The 19,779-nt window shown below is 48.7% G+C and overlaps 1 protein-coding gene across 4 annotated transcripts; it reads left to right on the plus strand.

The window, feature by feature from the left end:
* The first annotated feature begins 44 nt into the window (after positions 1 to 44).
* THUMPD2 (THUMP domain containing 2) lies at positions 45 to 11,680 on the plus strand. 4 transcript variants are annotated; one of them, XM_056342569.1, is made up of 10 exons: positions 99 to 1,086; positions 1,449 to 1,578; positions 2,700 to 3,103; positions 4,266 to 4,343; positions 5,699 to 5,751; positions 6,054 to 6,141; positions 6,752 to 6,823; positions 7,421 to 7,535; positions 9,264 to 9,381; positions 10,872 to 11,680. In XM_056342569.1, the coding sequence occupies exons 1-10, from the start codon at positions 169 to 171 to the stop codon at positions 11,176 to 11,178; spliced, it is 2,283 nt and encodes a 760-aa protein (XP_056198544.1). In that variant the 5' UTR covers positions 99 to 168; the 3' UTR covers positions 11,179 to 11,680. The 4 variants fall into 4 exon arrangements, with proteins under 4 accessions (XP_056198545.1, XP_056198544.1, XP_056198546.1 ...); XM_056342570.1 differs by lacking the exon at positions 9,264 to 9,381 and having other exon boundaries at positions 45 to 1,086; positions 10,872 to 11,050; XM_056342571.1 differs by lacking the exon at positions 1,449 to 1,578 and having other exon boundaries at positions 966 to 1,086.
* Positions 11,681 to 19,779: the final 8,099 nt, after the last annotated feature.

Raw genomic sequence — 19,779 nt, forward strand, 5'->3', positions numbered from 1 at the left:
GCGGGGGCTCCGGGCTCCTGCCGGGGCTCCGGCGGCGTTGGCAGCTGCTGTCCGGCTCGCCGAGGCGGGCGCGCTGCCCGGTGGGGCGGGGGGACCTCGGCGGGGCACCAGCGGCCCACCAAGCCGCTCTGGCACCCCCTCAGCACAAGGGCGGGGGGAGAAAACAAGATGGAAAAACCCCTCGTGGGTGGCGATAGAGGCAGTTTGACGGAGCAACAGCAAAGGCGGCTGGCGTGCGCGGAAGCGAAGGAACAGCAGACGCGGCTCCCACGTCCCAGCTGGCGCCGTCCGGCCCCTCCCCGCGGAGCTGCCGCGGCTGCCCCGGGGCACCTCAGCGCCGAGGGTCCCGCGGCCGCCGCCCGCGCCGGGTTCTCCGAGCAGCCCCCGTGCGGGGCGGGGTGTCCCTTCGCGGGGTGCGGGTCAGCTCTCCCGGCCGGCTCCGCTCCCAGGGGATCGCGCCCCCCACCCCCCCCCAGCCCGCGGGCAGCGGGAGCCGGGGACAGCCCCGGCGCGGTGGCAGCGCCGTTGGCGGCGGCGGTGCTGCTGTCACCGAGCCCGGCCCTGGCACGCCGGTGCCGCGCCGTTCGGCACCGCACCCCGGGTGCGCGGGGGCTGCTGTGCGGAGCGTGCGCGCCGCAGCTGCCCCAGGGACGCCCCCGCTGCCGCACGCGCCCGGCTGCCCGGAGCGGGGCCCTGCGGATCGCCCGCGGCTGCGCTGGCAGAGCCCCCCGCCGGGCGGGCCGGACCGCGCCCCCCGCCCGCCGCCCCCCGGCGCTCGGGCCGCCCGTGGCGCCGGCACGCGCACGAGGGCCGCTCCGCACGCGCGGTGCTTCCGCGCGGGCCCCGCGAGCCCGGGGCGCCACCGCCCGCCCCGCCCGGCGGCCCCGCGGCTGCCGCCGGGGCCGGGTCGCTACCGGCGGGGCCCCCGGCGCTGCTCCCCCCCGCGGCGGCCGCACGGGGGCGCTGGGAGGGGCCGCGCTGGGGGCCAAGATGGCGGCGCGGGGCCGGCGGTACTTCTGCACGGCGGGGCGCGGGCTGGAGCCCTTCCTGGCGCGGGAGGTGCGCGCGCGGCTGGGCGCCACCGAGGTGAGGGGGCGCCGCGGGGGCGGGGGCCGGGCTGGGGGGCGCGGGCCTGCGCAGGAGGGGAGCGCTGCGGGCGGCCGGGGACACACCGGGGGGTGCGGGCGGGGATACCGGGCGGGAGCACATCTGGGGGGACAGGGGGGTGCGGGCGGGGACACACCGTGAGGGGCGGGGACACGGGGACGGCGGGGTGCGGGCGGGGCCACATCTGGGGGGACCGGGGGGTGCAGGCGGGGACGCTCCGTGAGGGGCGGGGGGTTGCGGGCGGGGGCAGAGCGGGGGGGGACCGGGGGGTGCGGGCGGTGCCACCCCGGTGCCCCCCCCCCCCCCCCGGTGCCGCCGCAGCTGTCCCGGTGCGCCCGCAGGTGCAGCGCGTGCCGGGGAAGGTGTCGTTCCGCGCGGGGGCGGCGCCGGGGCGGCTGCGGGGGCTGCGCTGCGCGGAGCGGCTGTTCCTGCTGCTGCGCTGGGCCGCCCCGCTGCGCCTCCGGAGCAAAGGTACCGGCTGCCCCTCCCCCCCCCCCCCCCCCCCCCCCCCCCCCCCGCGTGCGGCCTCGGGCCCCGGCTCCAGAATTAACGGCTCTTTGTGGCCGAGGGCGGTGACCCTCACCCGGGCGCGCTGGCAGCGCCCTGTAGGGCTGACAGTGGCTTTAACTGTGCCGTGTCCTGGCCCTCTGCATGTGCGTGTGCGTAAGACCACCCTGCCAAAAATCCACCCCCCAGCCCGGGACCCCCAGCCCGGGACCCCCAGCCCGGGACCCCCAGCCCGGGACCCCCAGCCCGGGACCCCTCGTGTGCATTCTAACGGTGAGTCTCCTTGTTCCGGTGCATCCAGGTGCGTCTCCCGTGTCCCTGGTTCGGCGCACGGGTGTTGTGTCCATCTCAGCTGCCCGGGCTGTATTCGCGGTCGCTGTTGCAGTAACAATTCCAAGTTGGATGGATGGACACCCGCCTGCTGGCGAGACTTTTTTGGGGAGGTCACAGGTGGCCTTCAGTTTTGAGGATCCAATTTAACCATAGATCTAAAATTTTAAATGAGAAATAGAAATACCTCCCACCCCCACCCCTCGACCAGCTACAAGGTTTTTAATTGAATTGGCCTCCGTGTTCCCCTCCCCCATAGCCAGCTCAAGAGGCGTAAGTTCAGGTGTGTGTTGGAGACTTTGCAGGATTAAAGGCAGACCGATGAATAGCAAGGAGAGATCTCCTTTAGAAAAAACCAGACTTGCGGCTTTTTACTTGAACTGAATCAGTGATTCGTGTTCGTGTCCGTCCTGCAATCCTGAAAAGTGTCCCACGTCCCTAATCCCCCGCCGAGTGTTCTGGGGAGGATGGCGTGGTAGGCTGGTCCTCTGTCCCTGAGAATGACTCGCAGAGCTGGTCTGGTTCTCCACAGCTGCCAAACCCTTCTGCAGAATTCAACCCCTGCGCCATTTATCTTGGTCCTGCCGGCCCTGCAGTCGGACAGATGCCTGGGTGCCTGCGGGTGCCGCGTGGGTGCTGCGAGCCGCTGCTGCGGGCCCTGCGTTGGCGCGGTCGTGAACTCTGAACGCAGCCTCTGCCAGCAGCAGCCTTTAGTCCACAGGAAAATCAAATGCCGAGACTGCTTTTTCTTCCAGGGAAAATGCTGCATGAGATTAAAAGCCTTGTCATTGAGGAACCGACGTACTGGCTGGATGTCATCTCTGTCTGGAGAAACTTTCATGGGCACGAGGGGAAGAACGATGACACCTCTCAAGAAAACCAGTTGCCTCTCAAGAGAAAATCAGAAGAAGAGACAAATACTGCAGCTAAAAGACAGAAAGCAGAACGAGTGAGAGAGACCGTGTCTGAGGAGTGTCAGGTGGAAGCTGGAGAGAGGTGTGTGGGGGGGCAGGGCTGCTGCACGGAAAGCATGGATTCCTCAGAAGACCCTTCCAAATGCAGCGGAGAGGAGGAACCTGTCGTGAACGAGCAGCCTAGCTTCAGTTTCAGAGTTTCTTGTCGTTGTAGTGGGGCAATTGCCAAAGTCCTTACCTCACAGGTATGCTAAAGTATCTATGTTTTAAAATAATTTAGCAAAGGTGAAGCGAGATGTGTAGTTGATTTGTCATTTTTCTATTGTGTTGTATGTTTTAGAGAAACAAACTGATCTGACCTTTTCCTGTATTTTCTCGAAAAAGCCCTTACCCTGCATTTACCTTGAATAAGTGGAAACTCAAGGGCTGTTGTTAATTTCTGGGTGCTATTCCCCTGAATGTTTTTCAAATCAATGCCCTTGGTTGAGGATGAGTAAAGGTAAGAGGCGGCTGGGCCCGTGGAGTCTGAGGAGTGATCTGATAGTAGTTTACAGCTACTTGAAGGGCCATTGCGAGGGCAGTGGAGCCAGACTGCTCTCAGGTGCAGCAGGCAGTGTAAAAGGAAGGGCAAAAGCCAGAACCTGCAGCTTCAGGAGGCTCTGGTTGGGTACTGGGGAGAGCTTGTCCCCCAGGAGGGTGGTGCAGCGCTGGGAGGTGTCCTTGGCAGGGTGGATCTTGGTCCTTGGGAGAGCGTGGTGGTGTAGGTACCTCCAGGGACCCTTTCCATCCAGCGCTCTTCTCGCCTAGCATCTCTTTCTACTGTAAGAAAAATAAAAAATAGAAGAAACCCTGTGTGTAGCTGCAATTTATGTATGTTTTCCCTTACGTGAAGGTAACAGCAGTTTAACCAGAGGGGTTTTTTCCTGCTAAAGCCAGTACCCTGTACCAATGGGTATGTTTGCTTAAATCTACACCGTGTGTTTGAACTCTCGTACTCTGAAGGTAGCCAGAGCTTTCTAGATGCTGTAAAATCATGAAAATTGTGAGTTGTAGTTGTGTGTTTTCAGGTTTTCTTTTAGGTAATCTAGTTTACAGCCATCAGAAATATTTTGTGCCTGATACGTAATCCTGAAATGATGACAACTTTTGTTGTAACCTGGGCAGAACTCGAACTTCAGCAGCCTGCACTCCCGCTGAGTGACAGTCGTTTTGTCCTGTGGTGTGTTTGCCGTGCCCCTGGCTCACTTGCTCTGCCTCTTCTGGTCTGTACAAACTGTTCTCCTAGGGATAAAGAGAGACTCTTTTCTTTTCCCAGGCATCTCTAAGGATTGTACAGTCAAGGCTGTGATCTGTAGTTTTCTTAATTCTGCTATTTTTACTGCCTGTGAGTGTTCTTCCCCCTTGCAGGAGATCGGAAGAGCCATTGGCACAGCGCTCATGAAGCAGTGTGGGTGGCGGGCTGATCTCCGGGACCCCGACCTAGAGGTAGTGTGGTGCTTCTCTGCCAGATGGCCTGTTACTGCTTCCAGGGTGGCCCCCACTCCTTTGTTTTGTTCTCCGCTCCCTCTGTGTGGGTTCACGGCCTCCCCCTGTTTGTCTTTCTGCCACTGAATTTAACCAGAAATCATCTGGTAGCACGGAGCAAAGCTTTTCCGCAGCCGCTGTGTGCGCGCCTTCCCGAGCACGTCAATAAATAACAGACCGGCCAGATGGGCCCGTATGTCAGGGGAAGGATCCACCCACGCAGGCGATGGCTTGGGATCCAGCGCGCTTACAAGCTGCTGGGCTCTGACCCTCTTGAAAACAGCAATCACCTGAGCCACTGGGCAGGTCGTTTGGCCTCTGTAGGGGAAGAGGGCGAGCAGCAAGGTCGTGTTCTCGAGGAACTTGGCTGGAGAGCATCTCCTTCTCGACCCTGTGCCTGACAAGCAGCTTGCTTAAGGCACCCTCCGTGGTGTGGGCTGTCTGGAGAGCTTGGCAATGACTCGTTGCTCTCGACAAGCTGCTTCTCCATCCCTGCGCTTGGCGTATGGGAGCTGCTCTCGGCGCTGCTGCTGGGAGGTGGGAGGCCATCGGTGGAAGCTCTGAGTTCATCACTGGCTCTGGTTTCCCAGGCCGTGCATTAAGCACAGCTTCGTTGAGCCGCAAATGGGGATCCTGTTCCCTTTTGCTCTGAAACCGTTCAAGTGCTGAGGACTGGGATTTCTCAGCAGCACCACGTTACTCTTTGGGCTTCCCGGGGAGGGACTGCCGTCATGCAAGACCTGCTGGGGAGCTCAGTCTTCTTTTGAGATGCCCTGTGTGGGACAGGAGGGCGATTTCTTTGCGCTGCCTGTGTTTCTGGAAGGGTTACCTACATTCGCCTTCCATCTGAAATGCACCTTAGTGGCGCTTACGGTGGGTTTTCTTATTGTTGTTCTGGGTTGGTTTGTGGGTTTGGTTTTTTTTAAAAGAAAGAGGGGGTAGGTGAGTAGTTGAGTGCTAGTATACGGTAAATAATCTGCTTAGAGTAAATGGGGTTATAATTAAAAATACCTGTTCAGTGTTACAAAAATCGGTTCCCTTAAAGATTCAGCTGCTTGCTGATGGATTCCTGGCTGCCAAAATTCCCCTCTCAGCTTGCTTAAATACTAGACTGTCTTTAGAGTGGCTTTTAGATTATCTAGTGTGATTTTTTTTTTTTTCCCCCCCCATTAATCATAATTATCTAAAGCATGTATTTTTGTTCTTAACAACTGTGATCAGAAATTTGTAGAAGCTTCTGTGTCTGGTTTAAATGAGTTAAAGCTATTGTCATGCCAAGTTGAGAGTTTCTAATGTTTTTTTTTTTCCTCTTTCAGATCTTTGTACACCTTAATGACATTCATTCTGTGGTGGGGATTCCTCTTTTCAGGTAGGTGCTCTCACCAGATTTTGTCTTGCTAGTATCAGAACAGGCATAATTTCTAAATAGTCTTTCTGTCTACTGCGAGTATTTATCTTACAGTTTAATATTCGTGGGACTGTCACATTAGTCTTGTAGTTTGTCTGCAGCTTATCTGAGCATGTAGGCCAGGCTGCAGTGAGTTATGGATACGAGCAGACTGTGGTGTCTGACTGTCTGCGGGTCTGTCCAGTTCATTTGTTCTTTCGTATCGCACGGGCTTTTCTGCGTGGTTGCACCATTATCTTACGTTGATTTTTTGCTGTCTGCAGGCTTCCATTGGCAAACAGAGAGTATATCAAAACAGCCGGACTGCGGTCAACGATTGCGTGGGCCATGGCATCTCTGGCTGAAATCAGTGTAAGTGAATGTTCGTGGCAAAGATATAGAGCCCCAGATGGGGGGGCGGCGGGGGGAGCTGCTGCTCATCAGAGCTGGAAGCTTTGAAGAAGCGTGGTGATTTTAACGCCCCGTCCTCTAATGCATGTGGGCAGGGTTTGCCTTATCTGTGATTGGAGTGCCCTGTCACCTGCTGTGCAACCAGGTTTCTGCTGGAACCCCAGGTCCTTCTCAGCAGAGGTGTTATTGCTTGTACAGACACGTCTAAATGGCAACATTTTTTCACTGTTGAGGCTTCAAATGTTGTTTGGTGGTGTTCTCCCAAGGGAAGACAGAAGCAAGCGTGATCTTCTCCACAGATTAATTTTTACTAATACCTGCCTGCAGTCCACTCATAATTTTTTTCCCCTAAATGTCACAAATGAAGGCTGGATACATTGTCTTTAGTGAAACTAGTAATGCTTTTTACTATATTATCTTACAAGCAAGTTTGGTCTGGTAAACCAGTGATTATTGTTAACTACACTGGTTTCAGTGGGAATAAGTAGGCGATTCATACATCCCTGAGTAAGCTTTGTCTTGGGAGAGGAGTCTGTCTTTCTTGGATGCAATAACCCCTCTCTTTTTGTAGGCTGGTGCCTTTGTGCTGGATCCCATGTGTGGGCTAGGAACAATACTGGTGGAAGCTGCCAAAGAGTGGCCCGTGAGTATTGCAGTGGCAACAGGCAGGACCTTTGCAAGATGGCTTGTAGTTGCATCAAGAAAAATCTGTACCACAGTTACACCAAAGCCCCCAGCTGGAAAGCTGAAAATGTACTTTTCAAAGTACTGATCTTTCTAGGCAGCTAAAAGTGTTTTAGTGCAAACGTTCCTCCACAGGAGTGTGTAACCAAGGCCTACATACTTGTGCAGGTGGGTGCTGGGAGACCTGGATTTTGGGTTTGTGTGAGGCAGCCGTGGAGCTGAGACTGCCTGGGCTTATCCTGGGGTCAGAGGTGTCGGTATTAGATGCAGCATGGCTGGCTGTAGCTAGCTGGGGGCTTGCTGTTAGGATGTAGCCTCAGTATTTCTGTAAGTTACAAGTGTCTTCAGCAGACCAGGACGTGAAAGGAGTGAAGATGGCACGTACTTCCCCATTCCTCTGTCCCCTGGGTCTACATACCGTTCTGTGTGGTGGTAGCTGATCTCCCAGAAAGGCACTTGTCTTGGAAGAGCTGTGCAGCAAGGCAGTTCTGAGAAGGGCTGATAAAATAAATACACCTGGTTGTCAGCACAATGACTTTTCTCTTTCTCTGCACAGGAAGCCTGTTACTGGGGTGCTGATATAAGTGATTCACAGTTAGAGGGTGCAGATGTGAATATTCGGACTGCAGGCTTGATGGATAAGATTGAATTATTTAAAGCTTCTGTGAAAGGTATGTCTGTAGGCTTTTCAGGTGAGACATGTTTGAAATTTTTTATGGTTCTGGGATTATACAGATACTGCAGTAATGTGTAGTAGAGCTAAGTCTCAACAAATAGCAGAGTAGTGACTCCAGTGCTAGTGAATGGCTAATTATTTGTTCTCCCCTCCCTACCCCTGGGAACTTTGGCAAGAATAAACTCAGCAGAAGGCAATGAAAGTAAGTGTCAGGCACGTGTAGTAGTTGTCTGTCTCTTAATGGTGTATTTGTGAATGCCAGAAAGAGTACAGACTATGCGAGAGTTCTTTGTGTCTTACGGGAACACAGCAAGGACAAATCCAGATAACACGTGGCTAGTAACTCACGTTTACTACATGAGTAATAGCGGGGACTCAGCTGAACTGGTGATGTTTTGCAGTAGGAGTATTTTAAATGATGATGCCTTTCTCCTGGGAGAGGGAGTCTGCTCTCGGTTCATGAGCTAGGAGTAGGTAGTAATTTTATGACCTTATTGTGTACCTCGGAGCTGGAGTCTATTTTAGTCCTTTATGGAACTCACAACAGACAAAAGCTGGCCACTTTTCCCTGTGCATGGGTGATGAAGTATGCTGCTTTTTTTTTTTTTTTTTTGCAATATTTATTTCTTACCCAAATGGTAAGAAATATTATTTGTTTTTTCAAAGAACATATATAGGTTTATTTCTTACTTAGAAGCTGTGACTGGGCTTGGCTTCTGGGATAATGGAAGGTACTTTTATGTCAAGCTTTTCTAATGCTGAAGAAGTAATTAGTGTCTTTGTCACTGGTCAGAAGCTGTTACTTCTGCGTATTTTGAGAAGGACTGTAGGTAACTTGTCCTTCTGTCTGTAGATAAAATTGTTATAAAGCTGTTGTGCTGCAAGTGTTGATCCAAGAATGGTCCAAGAAACATCTCCAGCCAGTTCTGGAAAGGCTGGCATAGAATCGCAGCAGGGGTTTACCTGAGAAGGGACTGGGGGTCTTTAGTCCTGGCATCTGCTGGGAGTGGAACTAACCCCAAAGCTGGGTCAGGATGCTCAGGGCTTTGTCCAGTGAAGTTTTGAGCATCCTGAGGGATGGAGAAGCCATAGTCTTATCCTTCCATGTGCTGGGTCCGCTCTGGCCAGCATGGCTGGCCTTCATCACCAGAAGGGTGCAGTGCTGCATCACGGTCAAGGGAACGGCCTATTTCCAGGGTGCAGAATCTTGGGAGGTACTTCAAAGACACTAGGTCTGACACAATCCAAGTGATTCTGGCTGTAATTGGATTCTTGAAGGGAAAAAAGGGGGATAGAGGGGAATTTAACATGTGGTTCATTGCCATTCATACACAGGCATCTGAACATCTGCGCTGAGCAAAGTGCTTGCAAGCTTAGCTCCTCTTCTGCATTTTGCGTGTAAAGATGTGGTGTGTGTTGAGAAGCAGAGTTAGTTTGGAACCATGCAGTCCCTGTTTGGAGAGCCTTGCTGTTGGGGCAAACGTATCACCCACCAGTAACGGGGAATTTGCAGGCTCGGCCACGCTCTCGTGCAGTTGTCTCTTCCCGGTCTGCATCGGGTCGACGGCTTCGCAGTGCCATTTGTGGCGGTAAGGACAGAAGGAGCTCTGAATCTGGGCACGTGACACACCCAAGAGCGGGCAGACAGCGTAAGGTCTAGGGGGGCATAGCTACTGTTTGTTTTTCACATAGCCAGATGTAAAGACCTGCCTTTATTCTGCAGCGTTGCCGTTGCCTTCAGAAAGCTTTGATGCTGTGATTTCGGATATTCCATTTGGGAAGAAGTTCAAGATCACAAAAGACATACAGCTCTTACCGGATATTCTCCAGGAAATGGAGAGGTGTGTGTGGCCTTTGACGTGCTCGGGGTTTGGTGTAAACGTCATGATGGTTTGTGATCTGAAGTGTTCGGTCAGCTTCAGGTTTTGCTTTATTGCAAATGCTTTCCAGCTCTGCAGTCTGGTCCTGTGCAGGCTGTGAAAGTCTGAGTCCTTACTTGTCCCTTAAAGGCTGCTGTGGAGCCACAGCCATGGGGGTTCTTTACAAGGCAGAAATGAGAGAAGGGGGGGGAGGATGACCTAGACAAACTTAAAACACGGCCAGGCAAATAAAACAATAATCCTTTCTTGGTTTAAGTCTGCTTGCATAAAATTACAGGCTTTCCTTTTGGGTTCACAATCAAGCTTTTACCAACCTGTGTTGGCAGGAACGATCTCAGGCCAGAAAATGGTGGTATGCATTTTCCTTTCTGTTGGCATGTACTGGAATATCCAGCTAGCCACCTGGTCTGCTTAAAAGCCTCTGAAGATGCCTCCTTTCACCTCTCACCCTGTCACTTTGTGGCAGAGTTGAGCCAAGCTAGTAGCAGGCTGCTTCTAAGGGGCTGTTCAAACTGTCAGCTTTTTTATTTCTTGGCTGAAAACAAGCCCTTTCCGTAGGACTGGTCTTCAGTGGGTGTTGCTCTCACTTGCCCGTACAGGGGTGTGGTGGGAAGACGGTGAGGAAGGTGAGGCAGCTCTGCAGAATGGCAGGGCAATCTTACATCAGCTTGCGCTGAGCATCCCTCCCTTTGACCGTGCTTGTCTTCTGGTCTCCTCTGCTCCATTGGACCACCCTAAGCAAAATATTTCCTTGGGAAGGTGCACGTGAGGAAGGGACCATTACCACCAGAGCCCCACCAGTAGGACTGTTCGATCCGCTTGCTGTGAGCACAGCCAGGATAGCCTTTTCTTTCTCCTTTCTTTGAAAGCCAAGTGTAACGTTCGCTAATGCACTAAGAAAAATGGATTACAGACAATGGTGGAGTTTCCTCTGTTTCCCAAGTTTGAAAGCCATTAAGGATCAGTGGAATGCAGAAAGAGCTGACCTTTTAATGATTCTGAAGGGAGAGGCCAGCTTCAGAACTGCCGTACCGACCCGAGGAGCTCTGGCTGCCCTGGGAAGCTGTTCCTCTGCAGACTGGTGGGAGGCTCACATGACCCAGAAATGGGGTTTGAAGGCGATACTGCCTTCAGTCCTTGGAAGAGTACTAAGAGGCGGGGAAAAACAGTCCAGTTTTCCCTGTCAACCCAATGGAAAGGACTCCCAAGGTCAGAAATGTTTGGGAGTCAGGATAGGGCCCAGTTCTCCCATTTAGGAAGAGTTATGAAGATAGGGAATTTAAATTCTGTTTGGAGATGTAGGTTGTCAAGCTGGGCCATGACCCTTAATGTGCTTAGGTGTTTTGTTGAAGGCAGCTGGCATCTGCAGTGTCAGCAGCGTTGAGTTCTGCACAGACAAATGAGTGCCGGTAGGCTGAACACCTAACCGTTATTTCTCCTGCAATTGCCAGGGTGCTTCGTGTTGGAGGGACCGTTGTGTTGCTGCTGAGCCAGGATCTCCACAAGCGCATGGATGGCATTACCCGGTGTGCTGGAAACGACGCTCCTAACACCATTTCTGAAACTGGCACTGCAGAAGCCCTGAATGTTGACGGAAATTCTTCCTCCTTGGTGAATGGTGCTGAAGAATCCTTCCTCAGCGGCCGACAGACATGCTTTGGGTCTCTGGTGCCAGATGGCATTTATGAAGTTAGTCTTGGAAAGACGGATGCTTTCATATACAAATACAGGAAGATCTGTGCTGCTGGGGCTCGGTAGCTTTCTTGCGCTGTGCCTGAGTGAACTGGAATCCTGATACACTTGAAAAGCAGCACGGCAGTTGTTGGGGGAGCGCTGCTGATCCCAGCCAGCCCTGTGCTGCTGTTAGCTCGCCTCACTTCTCTGGATGTCCGAAGGCGCTGCTTTTTTAGCTTTTTAGGAGAGGTGGAAGATGCCTACCAATGGTTTGGATGTAAAATGTTGGATGTAAAACGTTTTTACTGTAATGAGACAGTCCTCAAATCCTTGTTTAGGCAAAGCCTCTCTCAGTATTGGGACGAGCTGCTTTGGGAGAGAAAGTATTTGTAGAACTGCAAAACCAAATGTAAATGGATTTTCACCCTTAGCAGTACTTTTTAGGAAGCACATCTTATCTCCAAAGTGTCCAGCTGTTTTTGAGGGCTTGCAGTCTTGTGTTTTATTTTAAGGTTCGTTTCTAATGAGCTTGAAATGTCACTCTTGAGATCTCTTGGAGTGGAAAATAAACTATTTTCTCTATTAATTCTTGGCAGCATGTGCATGTGTTTAATGGGTATGCTTTAGCTTTTTAAGGTGAAGAAACTTATTTCTGTCAGAAATAATGCTTTTCCTCACTTGGTAATGTTACCCCAAGGGCACAGTGTGGAATATGGAAAAACTTGCCAAGCAGATCAACAATTAGAATTGATTCTGCCTGCAGAGAAGCGTTCGGAAAAATTCCCCTGAAAGGAGAGAGGTCTTGGGAGTTCTCTTGGTCTATGCAAAAGGGGTTGTGGGAGGGGAACAGCCTAATTCAAAGCTTTCCCATGGCTGCTGAGCTGACAGGGAGATTACAGAGGATGGCTGCAGATTGCTTTCAGATGCTGTTTTGGACAAGCGTTTGCAACTTGGCAAGCTGGGATGGTCTCATGCATTGTGTTCCTCTGCTGCGATTAGGGTGGAGATAACAAATAGCGTGTCTGGGTTGGTTTGGGCTTTTTTTGCATTTTCTTTTTTTTTGAAGTTTGTTGTGTGTAGCCTTTGGAAGACTTCCCATATCTGTGTGCTTTCCAAGGCAGAGTCTCTACTCTGGAGATCTTGGAATGTGAAGTAAGAACCCGTGGTGGAGACTGAACTGCAGAGACTGGAAGGAAACGGGGATATGGGTCAGAGTGATACGACCCTGCTGCTGTGGATCCTGTTTACCTGGTACCTGGGAACATGCTAATGCACCACAAGTATGTACAGATTTTTGGCTTAAAACTGTTTTAATAATTATCTGCCTTCCCACCCAAGCTCAGCTTTCAAAGAGGGCTTGGAGCAGACTATAACGAATGGACGCATCACAAGAAAGGTAACGGGTAACTTGTTCGTGCCGTTCACTCTCTATCAAATATGTGCCGTCAACAGTAATGTGTCTCTTTAACCAGCACCGGTGCAAGTTTGTTGTAGGAGGTGAAGCTTCATCTGGATTGTTTGGTTCTTAGTGTAGCCCAGGAATATAAACACTGGACATAGCACTGGTTTCAGTGAGGGTCTGAAAGAGTGATGATGTTTGGGGTTTTAGTTTTGTTTTGTTGAAGCTGTGTTGCCACGATAGATAGCTAAAATATTAATATTACGAAGTTCTCATTAGAAGTTTAAGTAAAATGCAAGACTTAAAACCTGTTCCCACAAATATCCCACACACAGAGATGTCTCCTGTGAAGACTGCTAAAGTTCAGGGTGAAATCAAGTTACTAGTTTTGTAAGACGGTTAATGTATCAGTAACAAAACACAGACAATCTGCTAATGGTGGTTTTTTTGGAGGTATTTTTCAGTGTTGCATACATTTTTCATTTGCATGGTTTTGTCTTCTGTATCTCAGTAAACTTACTCGTCAAGTAATTCAGCTTCATTTAAAGTCTAGTTTAGAGACTGACAGCAAAATTGCTTTTCTGATTTGCAGTTACATGTCAGGAAAAATCTCAAATTTCTCCTTCTGTCAAATTTTCTTATCCAAAATGATACTCACTAGGAAGTCTGTAAGTTAGTTCTGTTGTACAAGTAATTTCTGTCCTTTGTGTAGAAACAAAAGGCAATTTACTTTTTTTAAAATTTAAAATCAAAATTGACTGCTGCAAATAATTTAATTGTGTAGGGTGGCCCGTGAAGTGTAAAAGAAAAGTTACGTTTTTTTGGTTGTAAAAAAAGACAATGCCTGGTCCTGCTCAGTTTTTGGAAATATTCCTAGAGTTAAATGAGTGGTTGCTTAGTTTGCTCTGTATTTACTTCATCTCTCATTTAGAGAGATTTCTCTGTCTCTTGGTCTGAAATTGCTGTTACCATCATCCCTGTTCCCAGGCCCTCTAACTCATTCCATTCTTTTAGGATTTGGGTTCCAGGTGCTGCAGGTGGTATTCTGACAGAGACCATATTCATAATTCATCTTGTTTTGCCCCCATCCTAACACCTTTGGGTTTGGTGGTAACTGTATGTGGATTTGAAGCATATTCTGAAGTGATCGTAGGTCCATTTCTTTTGTTCCTATGATTAATTTGTATCACAGTGTATCTTGGAAAAAATAAATACTGCTTTTATTTAATAAAGGTTGAACTTTGTTTGCCACCTCACAGGTCATTCATCTAGTGTGAGCATACCCTTCCAAAGATTTTCAACATCTTACTAAAAGAAAGGCCCTTCTTTTACTTTCCCCTTTACTGAAATTCAGAAAGTTGGGATAATGAGTGAGATTATTGTTCCTGTGCAGGTACCTGTTATACCATGTCTGCCTTCAGTTCTTTTCATCATTTACGGCTTCAGCCAGTTAACAAATGAAGATGCAGAACTCGGTAGGGTGTGCTTTGCTTGAGGTCGCATATTTCAAAAAAAGAAAAAGCCGGATTTTCTTCTCCCCAGTCCTCTGGCACAGGAGTTGATTTTGGTGAGGGATGTCATGCACCTACTGGCTCAGCTGTTTCACACTGAAGCTCTCAGATGCTGTGGGTGTCTCTGGGGAACCCCTGGTGACTCACTGCTTTCTGCTGTCAGCTGTGTTCCGGAGTCTGGTTTCTGGTGGCACTCCTGTGTGTTGCTGGCAGAGAACGTGTCTAGAACAGATGAACCTGAATTCTGATGATCTCTGTTTTGCAGCGTCCTGCGCACAGTCCTGCACAAATCTCTTCTCTCCATGTCCGTGCCCTTGCTCCTCTTCCCTGGCGTGTAAGTAAGATCCAGTAAGGCATCGCTACTTCCACAGCTTTGCTGTTTCTGAAATACTGAAACTGCCTTTCAGGTGTTTGCTTTTTGATAGGCGTTTTAGTCATCCTTTCTTCTGGATTGACCTGTTGAAGCTTCTGTTGACTTTGCTAGGGATAAACATCTGTTATGAAGGCTTTCGGTTTTAATTGTCTTATGAAGCTTGTCAGGCAGGCAGAGAAGGGTGGATATTTTACCATCTTGTTTTTACTGCGTTAAGTACTACAGGGTTTTGTTTCCGTGATTGTGGTTTCCTTAACCCATAATGCGTGCCTTGCTTAGGGATTTTTGTTTGCCTTCATTTCAAATCTTTCTGTTTAACATCACCTTTATTGGAGCATTACTTTCTAGAACTGTAGCCCTGTCGCATTTTAGTTACCACGCCTCCTACCAGAATGTGGAACCTAATTATTTTTAGCATAATTCTCAGTAGTTCAATTCCTGTTAATTACAGCCGTGACTGTGGGGTGGGCTGGACTGGTGTAACAGCTCACTGTTGCCCGAGAGGGGCGATCCCCTGCCCTGCTCCCGGCTGTCTGGCCGCTTGCCTTGCGTTGGCTCTGATGCTCAGCACGATGCCTGGGCCAGCATGGTTAGCTAACCCGGCAGAAAACTAACCAAGAAAAGGGAGGCAGGTGGGTTTCTGCTGGCTTGGAGAGTTGAATTGGCTCTGGGACAGTCGTGTGGGTTTGGGAGAGGCTGAAGGGGAAGCCCGTAGGGGTGGAAGCAGGGGGTCGGGCAGCCGTTTGGGTGCGTTTTCCTGAAGAGCGGAGCTAATCCAGTTCAGGAAGCCTGACTGTGCCCTGGGATCGGTTATCCCGTGAGCAACAACTTGTTTAGAAATCGCTCATCTGCATTTTGTTCAACAGTTCACATAGGAAGTAGTCAAAACCAGAAGTGCTCTGTTGTTACTGTCTTAGATTTTGCTTTTTGGCCTAGTCTTGCAACATTATATGCTTTTTATTACCAATTTCCATTTGAAGGACAAATAGAAATTTGGCAGGAGATTTACCTCCTTGGACCTTGGATTTTATGTTTGTACTAGTTCAGCTGCACAGTCCTGTCTTCCTTATGACTGTACTGTTGTGGCATTTATTAGGGGCAGTGCTAAATACTAGCCTTCTTCCTCCTTTTCTTTCCCCTCCTTTTCAGATACCGTGCACATCTCTTGCTTGGCTGGTGTTTCCCAGTAGAGCCCATCCGAGCGCTGTCCATTGCTCTTTCCTTCTCTATTTCAGAGTAATAGTGTCTTTCCAGTTGTGAGGCATTTTGGTTAATGATTTTTTTAATAATGAAATAATATCAAAACTTGTACTTTTCTAGTTTTCATTTCCAGTGGGTGGCAGTTTTTTATATACAATTTGATTTGATACCCTACTGTTGTCACAGAGACACTAGTAATTCTTTCCTGTTTAATTAGTTGGTGCTTCTCCAGCTTGACTGAGCGGTTGGTGCATTTTTTTTAAACTCCTCCCCAGATATGGCAGTCTAGATCTCTGAAGAGTCTCATTCTTTTAGCCGCTGGTGGAATGAGGATCCTTACATGGTTTTCCAGAGCAGACACTGTATAAATGCTGTACACATTTAGTAAAGTGATCGCATGGAGACACAGGCATTGTAGGCCATTCCGTGCTTCCGCAAACCCTGTGTAATGCATTTGCACTGACATAGTGAAATCTGCATTTGACGGAATTGGTTGCAGGCTCCTGCTCATGGAAACAGGGGTGGGAGGAAGAACTCGGCTGTTGCTGTTAACATCAGCAGCGCAAAGGCTGGGAGTTAGAGCACTTAAGGTGCAAGTGGCAGCAAAAAACAAAGATGTGTCTTCTTACTTGAGCCTCTTTGAAATTTTTGGTTGCATTTGCTGACTTTGAACAAGTGTTTCTAAATTGTTCTTCAGCCAACTATTCCTTATTAATGCACCCATCTCAAAGCCCGTAAGTAACGGGCGACTTTAGTGTGATTATGCTGAATGAACATGTAAGGCAGTGCCCTCAACATTCTAAACTGGTTTGTTTGTTTGTTTGCAATGTCAACACAGGTGAGCTAGCAGGGATTAAAGTCATAAAACTAGAACCAGGTGTTTCTTACCTAAAATAGTCCACAGAAACTAAGTATTTTCATGCTTAAAGTACAAGTGTACAAATCAGTTGAGTCTACTTGTTGAAAAAAAGGGTAATTGTTGTCTTCTAGTGTAGGACAAAATACACTGTTCTAGAAAATAACAAGCATGACAAGATGTGAGAGGAAAAAAATGTAATTGGAGGATGGTTAAAGGAAAACTGATTAAAATTTCAGTGAGAGTTGGGTTTTTTTGGTCTTAACTACTACGTTTTCAACCCAAATACAAAATTTGATACAAAAGCCTGTACAGGACAACAGAAATGAGGAAGACAGCAAGGCAGAAAAGAACTGGAAAAAGCATAAAGGGAGAAATAAAAAGAAGGAAGGGTGAAATAATAGCTGAGCATTAGTATCTGGGAGTAAGTTTCTTGAAATTCTCTTGGAGACTGTTTTTAGGGCTTTACCGTATGCTATATTTATACCTTGACCTGTGCTTATCTTGTGGCTGCACAAAGTGCATGTGCCCTAGAGATCAGTTATCAGCCTGCAAGTGCTGTTCTATTGATATGGCTAGACTTGCTGAACAAGAAGGAGCTTGTTGAACAATCTGGGAAGTAAAAGGTCTAGACATTTTGTTTAACTTCTGTTAAGAGTTCCCTTCCGGATAAATGGTGGGGGGAGGGGGGGCAGGAGTATTTTAACTGTTACCTGGTTTGATCCTTAAGGTAGAAGTTACTGGTTTGATCCTTAAGGTAGAAGTTACTGGTTTGATCCTTAAGGTAGAAGTTACTGGTTTCCTCTTACAAACTGGGAAGTGATTAGAAATGTGTTTATATAATGCATACACATTAAAAAAACCCCAAAACAACACAACATTCAAGACAGGTCAGCATGTTACTGTGTAGTTCCAAAAGCGATCACACTTTTATCCATGCTCAAACTTGTGGTCTCAGATTATCTTGCCTCGTTCCGCTGCTTTGGCCTTTTCTGTGAGTTCCCACTGCTGGAGTACTTGGCAGTGCGTGGCTGGGTTACCAGCCTAGCCAAGCCAGGCAGCTGTGCTCTGTCTCCCTATGGAACTGCGAAGATACAAGGGGGAAGGAGACTTGTGTAGTAGGGGAGGAACTGTAGGATTTAGCAGACTCAGATCATGTCAACCTTTAAAATAATGCATCGTCTGAGCTGTGGATGGAGCCTGGGGATGTGCTGCAGCTGGGGTAACTTGCCGTCATGCTGTGCTGATGGGGATGACAACTGGCATCTTGCAGTTAAATTGGGTGTTTTGGGCAGCCTTTGGATAGCTGAGGGATACACATAGAACGCACTTTAGTTACCCTCAGTTTGCTCACTGAGCTCGGTTTATCTCTGCAGTTGTTGCTTCCAGTTGTGGTAGAGGCTTGACTCACAGCTTTGGACAGGCAGCAGCTGCAACCCAGGACCGTGGCACTGGCTTTCTTTGCAAGTTTTGCAGATTTGGTGACAGTGTGAAGACTAAGGGTCAATAATGTTCAGGCACTTACTCTAAAGCTTACGCTACTTCAGTATTATGGATGCAATGAAAACACTGGAGGAATCGTGTCCTTTCAGAGAGATGCATGTTCATATGTGAAAATAATTTCTTGTTTGCATGTTTAGAAGTCTAGTCAGTCAGCAATATACCTTGGACTGTAGACAGTCTGTTGTGATGTTAGCTTTCAGCTTGTGGTTTGAAATTTGCTTTCATTTACACCGCCAAAGTGTACACTAAAAGGAGAGTTTTGACATACTTTCAATGTTCCTGCTTTTTCAACTTGCTTAGAAGAGTCTCTTAAGTTATTCATGAAGTTAAATGGTTATTTATATTCAGGCTTGTTTCACTTATGAAGTCCACAAGGTTAGTAAGATTGAGTTGGTTTTTTTTGTGAACTGCATATGACTAGCAACTAAAAAAACTTTAGATTTTATTTGGAAACAACATACCAGACTAGCTATGATTTGCCCTGATGACTTAGGAAATTTCAGAGGACACCCAGTGTAAGATACTGAATGCAAAAGAGCATTTGACATGTATAATAATATTAGGCTGTCAAATATATTACCAACACTCTCTTGCATCTGGGTGTCTTTCTCACCTCCTCTCTTTAACTTACCTACAAAACCCCTGCACAACATCCACAAAACAAAAACATCTCTGTGTTGCAGCACTCTCAAAACTAGCTAGCTGCAACAAGGTCTTTTACCATCACATACCAAGTTAATTTCAATAAGTAGTTATAGTTCAATAAGTAGTTATATAGTTATAGGTAGCTGCCCCAGCACGGCCATCGGTCCCCCGCCAGGTCTCAAAGGTCCATCCACCATTCGTGCTGTTTCTTCATACTCTTCGGGCCAGTCCCTCTGCTGCCTTCTCCTCGTCTCTCCTCTCTTTACTTCATCCCAATCTCTCTTCATTGACTGCTCCTCTTCCATACCCCTTAGAGCTATTTAACCACTTAGCAGGAACCAGCCACAGCTGCACCTTATCCACACCAGCCAACCCACCGCCCCTGAAGCCAGCCCACAGCTGTGTATTATCGATGTTAATTAACCCAGCTTCAATCCTCTACATCTCTGTTGGGTTTCAATTTCATACATGATTTTCTCAGTGTACACATCTGGTAAGAAACCTTTATAGAGAGATGGGGACAGGTGAGGTACCAAATAGAAATAGCATTTACTTGAGCCTGACTATGTCAGACTTTTACCTGGACATAAATTTATGGACTGTACATAATGTATGTGCTCATTGAGTTTACTGTAAAGTTGCAGCAGCAGCATATACTGTTGAATGTTTTTTTTCTCAGGAAGATGACCTAATCAGTGTTGGACATGTGGCCAAAGATAGCGAAGTTTTGTCGTGTTTTTAAGAACGTGGGCTATTGGCAGGGCATATGCAGGTGGACACAGTGCGGTCTTGGGGGCAAGGGGCAAGTTTCTGGGGTGTGCAGGTGTGCATCGTGGTTTGGCTTTTCAGGAGTTCTTGCCTTCAAGGAAGAAGCCTGTGAGTTGTGTACTACTCAAATTCTGCTTTGAGGCTGGGGAGGCCTGATACTGTTTTCCAAGTGCTAACAGAAAATGTGGCCTGTACTTACAGAAACCAGCCTGGATCTGGGACACTTCATGAAGACTTGTGGTCGGAGATGAGGTGAGTATCATGCCTGATAATGTGGCGCCAGGAATGCTGAGTATGGCTGTTACACTGGTACGCAGTACAAATACATACAGAATCATCTCAAGCTGGAGAAATGATCTGAAAGAAATGCATTAATTGTAATTATCTGTATTCTATGAAGTGAAGAATAACCAGCTACATCAGTCGTTAG

This window comes from Falco biarmicus, chromosome 6 (assembly GCF_023638135.1).
Source record: "Falco biarmicus isolate bFalBia1 chromosome 6, bFalBia1.pri, whole genome shotgun sequence".
NCBI classification, from domain to species: Eukaryota; Metazoa; Chordata; class Aves; order Falconiformes; family Falconidae; genus Falco; species Falco biarmicus.